The sequence below is a fragment of the Marmota flaviventris genome, chromosome 2, assembly GCF_047511675.1.
Source record: "Marmota flaviventris isolate mMarFla1 chromosome 2, mMarFla1.hap1, whole genome shotgun sequence".
NCBI lineage: Eukaryota > Metazoa > Chordata > Mammalia > Rodentia > Sciuridae > Marmota > Marmota flaviventris.
The window spans coordinates 60,831,847-60,838,981 of record NC_092499.1 but is presented as its reverse complement, the minus strand read 5'-3'; the positions used below and the strand labels follow the sequence as shown (position 1 = coordinate 60,838,981).

The 7,135-nt window shown below is 38.2% G+C and overlaps 1 protein-coding gene across 2 annotated transcripts in view; it reads left to right on the top strand.

Annotated features, from left to right (window-relative positions):
• Positions 1 to 1,072: 1,072 nt before the first annotated feature.
• Positions 1,073 to 7,135, top strand: part of Nemf (nuclear export mediator factor) — a 53,206-nt gene continuing 47,143 nt past the window's right edge. Inside the window, exons 1-4 of one of the 2 annotated variants that reach the window (XM_071607876.1) lie at positions 1,073 to 1,263; positions 2,059 to 2,127; positions 2,263 to 2,365; positions 5,886 to 6,011. In XM_071607876.1, the coding sequence (XP_071463977.1) occupies positions 1,205 to 1,263; positions 2,059 to 2,127; positions 2,263 to 2,365; positions 5,886 to 6,011 (357 nt within the window). In that variant the 5' untranslated portion in view covers positions 1,073 to 1,204. The remainder of the gene's footprint in view (positions 1,264 to 2,058; positions 2,128 to 2,262; positions 2,366 to 5,885; positions 6,012 to 7,135) is intronic. The other variant, XM_027929620.2, reaches the window with a different exon arrangement.

Here is a 7,135-nt window from a genome sequence, read left to right as displayed (position 1 = left end):
GCAGAGGTATCTTTTGACCCCAGGAGTTGTGCGCTATGCATGGTGACCGCCCAGGAGCTGGGGGCCTTCGGGTTGCCTAAGGAGGTAAACGGTCGCAAGTCAGAAACACCTGTAACCCAGCGACTCTGGAGCAGGAGGATTGCAAGTTCAAAGCCAGCCTCAGCAACTTAGAGAGACCCTGAGCAATTTAGGGAAACCCTGTCTGGGGGCGGGGTGCGGGGAAATCAAATGGGCTGGGGATGTGGTTCAGTGGTTAAGTTCAATCACCAGGAACAAAATAAATAAAAACTCCCGTGCTGATCAACAGCGGGATTGCAGTGGTCAATAGATAACTGCGGCTCAACTTAGGCAACATAATGAGACCCGGGTCTTTTGAGTTCTCAATTAAAGTGGTCTTTCTTCCCATGAATTTACCCTAAGACAACCAAAACTTGCCTATTTATATATTTTTTTGCATGACTATTAATTTCACACATTGTCTCATCCTCCATGCCCCACTAAGTGAGAAATCTTATTTTTAGGTTTATCTTACTTCATCATTATCTAGTGAAACACTTGACTATTCAGGGTAACGAGAATTCATGAAGCCCCAGTTGTATACCAGATTCTACACTGAGTCTTGGGGATACCGAGACCAGGATTGGATGAGGCAAAATGCTCTTTCGGAGAGCAGTACCCATGAAAATAGTAACTTCTCTTTCAGGCTTCTCCTCGATCGTGGAAGACAATCTTAGGACGAATGAAACAGTTCGGCTTCCGTACATTTACAAATTCGACACGTTTAAGTAATCCAGGGTCATTGCTTTTCTATACTGAGCCCTATCGTCTACCGGGGGAAATTCTCCCGACATTCCCCTTAAAAATTGTTATGACCAGCAGGAGTCACTATGGAGGCTGGATTGAGTTCCAAAACCAGGGGACAGGGTAACCAGAGTGGCCCGTAAATGTTCGAGGAAGGGATGCAGATTTATGAGAACAGTTTGTATCTATTTATTTCGAATTGTTTTGGTGTAACAAAAAGCGAGTCGATTGTAATTTAATAGTTGAATTCTTCAGACAAATACGCAAACGGGTTCCCTTCAATGAATATTGGGTCTTCAGGGCGACCGTAGGTCTCCTTCAAGTGCGCCTGCGCGGAAGAGTAGCGGTGTCGAGTCAGGCTGGCAGCGGAGAAAACTGCGGTAGCGACATTCAACGCCTCGCCATGAAGACGCGCTTTAGCACGATTGACCTCCGTGCCGTATTGGCGGAGCTGAATGCTAGGTACGGTCCTGTAGGTGGCTAGGCTCCTGCTAGAACTGCAGGAAGCAGATCAGGGGCCCCACGTTGAAAACAAGACCAGCCTGATGTGTCCCCTTATTGCCTTCCAGTCTGTTCTGTGGACCTGGTTAGGCCCGGGTGGGCTAGTGCGTGGCGTCTTTGCTGCTGCCCTCAGGACACCCGGGAGGCCCCAGGGACCGAGGACCCCTTCCCCAGCCCTCTGCGCCCTGTTTTGTCCCGCCGGGTCTCTTTACCCGCTATTGCGGCGCTCTCGCCTTGTCGACCCTGGTCTGGCAGCAAATGTTTGGAATAACCGGAGACGCCAGTTGGTCCTCTGGTTTTGGTTTCCAGATTGGAGGCCTGGTTTCCTCAACAGCCCTCACGCCAGAGAAAGCTAACCTTGCTGTTTCAACTGGCATTGGCAGATGTGGACTGAGACCTGGATTCCGGTCTTGTTTCGTATTATTCATCTGTGTGACCTTTGTCATACTTCCGGGGGCCTCGTTTGTCTTTTTCCTCTTTTTGTCATAAATTGGTTACATTTTACTATACCCCCCGCCCCAAAGGAGTGAGTTATTTCAACGACGCGAGGCATTTTATGGTGTTCCCAGGGCTGACAGACCACTTCTGTGCTTAAGTGGTTACGCTTTAAGTTTCGGACAGAATGCCTTAATGGTCTCTGGACTCCCACTTTGTTAAAGCTGAAGAATTCCTGTTTTGCAGCTTTAATTAAACTGTGTGTAGTTTTATGTTTCAAACAATAGTGTGTTTTGTTACATGTTTCTTTTGTCTTTTCAGCTTGCTAGGAATGAGAGTAAACAATGTTTATGATGTGGATAATAAGACATATCTTATTCGTCTTCAAAAGTAAGAAAATTTTATAGGTTTGTTTTCTCTTTGGTAATTATGAGATTTTTGATTGTCTTATCCACATTTTATATCTGTTTTATAGAGTAAACTTTGGCAAATTCCCTTAAAAATTTGACTTTTTTTCTTCTATAGACCAGATTTTAAAGCAACGCTTTTACTTGAATCTGGCATACGGATTCACACAACAGAATTTGAATGGCCAAAGAATATGATGCCATCTAGTTTTGCCATGAAGGTAAATTTTAAGTTATGTTGGGAGCTAAATTTTAAGGACTTGATAACTAATAATTGAGTTTTTAAACTGTTTGGGTTTTCTATGCTGTTATGAATAAAACACAGATAAAGGTAGAGGGAATAGTTAATAGGTAATGGGATGAACAAAGTAGGTGTTTATTGACTTCTCCCTGTTATCTTGCAAGTCTTTTTTCTGTTTCCACAATCAAGTTCCAGTTCAGTCTTTATCCCAACCAACTGTTTAGCCCCTTAACTGTACTCCTCTTCTCTCCTTCAAAACAATTCTCTTAGACAACATTAATTTTCTTATTTTAGGAGGGTATTAAGATTGAAGTCAGGGGCACTCAACTACTGAGCCACATCCCCAGCCCTATTTTGTATTTTATTTAGAGACAGGATCTCATTCAGTTGCTTAGTGCCTTGACTTGCTGAGACTGGCTTTGAACTTGCCATTCTCCCGTCTCAGCCTCCTAAACTGCTGGATTACAGGTGCGTACCGCTGTAGCACGCTAAACATTTTCATTAGTTATCTCACCTGATATGATGCTCTAATTTCTGAATTCATACTCAGTATCCTGACATTGTTGGCTTTCTGTGATCAGCCCCTCCCCGTTTTTCCCCCCTAGTCTTATCACCTAGAGCTCACCTTTGTGGACTGTATCCCTCTTCCTGATCTGTATTTTGCTAGAATACTTAATGATATTAATATGTTATCAAGGTGCTGGGGTTGTGGCTTAGTGGTAGAGCATTCACCTAGCACTTGCTTAGCATGTGTGAGGCACTGGGTTTGATCCCTAGCACCACATAAAAATAAATAAACAAAGGTGTCATGTCCATCTACAACTAAAAATTAAAAAAAAAAAGTTACCAAGTCATTAAATCTTGTTATTTTTCACTTCTCTTTTTGTTTTTAGTATTAAAATTGAGATTTTTACGTTTGTGGGCATGTGATCCTTTTTGTGTATGTGGGGGGAAGATGGGGAGCATTATGGATTGAACCGTTGCACATGCTATGCAGGCACTAAGCTACACCCTTACTCTTTATTTTATTTTGGAACAGGGTCTTGCCAAATTGCCCAGACTGACCTGAAACTTGTGATTCTCCTGCCTAAGCTTACCAAGTAGCTAGGATTGATTACAGGCATACACAGCCATGATACAACTATATATTACCCATGATACAACTATATATTAAAAATTCATGTGATATATAGAAGACTGACTTTTGAGTTAGATATACCTAAACTTGAATTAATTAATTTGCCACTAAATATTTTTTTAACCTGTAAAACTTATTTAACCTTTCAGAACTTAGTTTATTTAAGTGTAAAATGTGGTTAGTAACTCCCTCAGAGTTATTGATGAGAATTAATTGAAGTAACAGGTAAAGTATCTAACACAATGCTTGACACGTATTAGAGTTGCATATGTGTTAATTTCCTTCTTCTCCCCTGTTCTTTAGAAATTTGTTATGGCATTGTATTATTTCAGTAGAGACTATAGAGAAGAACTTTACCCCCAGCAATTTAGAATCTGTTTTTCATTAAAGATTAGGTGTTTCCCATTTTATAAGAGCTTTCACAAAGTTATTAAATTATTAAAGTTTATTTTATGTATTTATTTATTTATGGGGGGTACTGGGGATGGAACCCCAGTACCAGCTACATCCTCAGCCCTTTTTTATTTTATTTGTGAGACAAGGTTTCACTGAGTTGCTGGCCTACAACTTTTAATTTTCCTGACGCAGTCTCCCAAGTCTCTGGAATTAAAGACATGTACCAGCAGGCCCAGCTATTGACATTTAGTTTACTTAATACTAACCCAAAGTGGGTGTTTGGAGCTGTCCTTGATAACAGTGATACTTCTGAGCTACATCCCCAACCCTTTTTATTTCATTTTGAAACATCATCTCACTACATTCTCAGGCTGGCCTCAAACTTGAGATCCTTCTGCCTCAGCCTTCCAAGTCCAAGGTGCTTGGATACTGGGATTGTAGGCATGTGCCACCCTTGGTTGACTCTTTGAATTTATATAGTACTTTTTAACATAGATAAATATGTATTTTATCCAAGTTGCTTAGCAACACAGTGGAATATAAGGAACGAATATTATCAGTTTTACTGATGAGTTAACAGGACAGTTGAAGAGATGACAGTAGATCATGGGAACATTTCCAAATCAGGCCACATTCATAAGGGCCAGGCACTCTTGAAACGACGAGGAAAAAAAACTTCCTTAGAATTCTGATTTTGATGTGTTTGTCAATTTAAATGTGTTGAAAGATTTTCTCCAATGGAGCAGACAGTGTTTAACACTTTATAAATAAAGAGCTGTTAACTGTTGTTTGGCATAGGCAGGGTCAGGCCTAGTATGTGGTAAATCACAATGATTGTTCCTGGTTCTTATATTTGTGGTTGCCAACTATACTTCTTTGGCAGTGAGGAGAAGATTGTTTTCACTATGCTGTTGTAGGGAAAGAAAACAAGCTTTGGAGCTGGGCATAATTGTGCCCACCTGTAATTCCAGCAATTTGGGAGACTGAGACAGTTTAGCAAGATCCTGTCTCAAAGAATAAAAAGGACAAGGATGTGACTCAATGGTAAATTGCCCTTGGGTTCAATCCACAGTACTACCAAAAAAAAAAAAAAAAAAAAAAACAACAACAACCAAAAAACAAAAAAACCAAGCTTTATGAATGTAATATATAACTATTTGTATTTACCATGATCAAGAATCTCTATTTCACCTTTCCATGGTGTAAACTGCTGTCCTTTCTAGGATGACTTTTCATTTTAACCTTGTCTGTCTTTTTCTTCCTTTCTTTTCTTTTGACTGGATCTTGCTAATTTTATTTTAATTGTCAATAAGAAAAAGAACCTTATGGCTAGGGATAGAAGAAATTGCATTTGATAAAGAATGGGAATTAGTATATTTGGATATGAAATAGATTAATCAAAAGGTTGAATAGAAGATAAATGGATATAAGTAGGGGGATTAAATTTTCAGTGTACCATAAATTCATGATCTATATTTCATATTTAAAGTAGAAGATCAGTGGGAAAAAATTGGAAAACAATGAAGCACACAAAAAGAAATTTGGATACTTAACAGATTGGCATAGGAAAAGACTTTAAAAACATGAAGAGGTTGGGAATCTAGCTCAGTGGTAGAGTATCTGCAGAGTGTTAGAGGCCCTGAGTTTGACATGCAGCACCAAAAAAAAAAAAAAAAGTTATGTCTTTGAGTGAAGTCATATCAAGGTATTTATTTGCCAGTGCTATATGAGCAAAGCATATTTTGCTATAGGTCTGTTATTTTAAAATTTTGAATATAAAATGCAATTTCAGAATTAGCAGTTAGTTGTCTTGAATTTTTTCCTTTGTCATCAACAAACTTTTGTTTTATGACTACACTGTTTTACTACCATTTAAATATTATTCCTGATGGTAATGAAAAGAACCAGTACCAAACAGAAATTTACTTTTACCTCATAAATTCCTTTTTTTCCTGTTTCTTGCTAGTGCCGAAAACATTTGAAGAGTCGGAGGTTAGTCAGTGCAAAACAGCTTGGTGTGGATAGAATTGTAGATTTTCAATTTGGAAGTGATGAAGCTGCTTATCATTTAATCATTGAACTCTATGATAGGGTAAGTAAAATTTGAGGGATGGGGTAAAGGAATAGAATCTATATTCTATTCATTTTGGGATCTGCCTTTTATTCAATATTTGAGGTATTCATTATGTTCCACACAATGTTATTTTCACTGATATGTTGAGTTTTGTTAGCTCCATATTTTTGCTAATACTTGGCATTCTCTTTCTCTTAATTCAACAAAACTCTTTAAATGAGCATTTTATGATGGTTATATGATGAAAAAATTAAATTATCCTTCAAAAAAATACCCATTATATAATCATCATAAATGCCATAATAATTATATGTAAACATTTTTTCCATAGTATGCATTTGTGTAGTCAGTAGTAGTAGTAGTAGTAGTAGTAATAATAGTAATCTAAGGTAGGTTGATTAATTGATTGATTGATTGATTTTGTAGTTGTAGATGGACAGAATGCCTTTATTTTGTTTATTTTTATGTGGTGCTAAGGATTAAACCCAGTGCCTCACACATGCTAGGCAAGTGCTCTGCCACTGCCCTAAAAGAATCTATTTATTTAAATAATTTTACTTATAGAAAAGTTGTAAACACAAAAAGTTCCTGTAACCTTTCACCTAGCTTCTGTGAATGTTAATATCTTATAGAATATTTGTCACAACTAAGAAATTAACATTGGTACATAATATTGTTTCTTCATTCTCATAGTTTTTCTGTTCCAGGATACCCAGTTGTATTTAGGGCCTTTCCATTTGAAGGCTCTGAGCAGTAGGATGCATACTGTCTGGGTTGCAAAGGTCCAATTAGTGATGATTTTGGAATAGTTTTTAAGGGTTTATATATGAGAGAGTGTGCTTGGGATTTTTCCATAGTCATTGTGGTATCTGTGAGAGGTATGTTGGTTGATGCTTAAGAATTGATCCTGAGAGCTGGGGTTGTAGCTCAGTGGTAGAGTGCTTTCTTGTTACGTGTGAAGCACTTGGTTTAATCCTCAGCACCAAGTAAAATAAATAGAATAAAAGTATTGTATCCATCTACAACTTAAAAAAAAAAAGGAATAGCATTTGATCTTTGAGATTGTGTGCCTGGAATTTTTTTTTTTTTTGGTACTAAGGATGGAACCCAGGGACACTTAACTATTGAGCTACATTCCCATC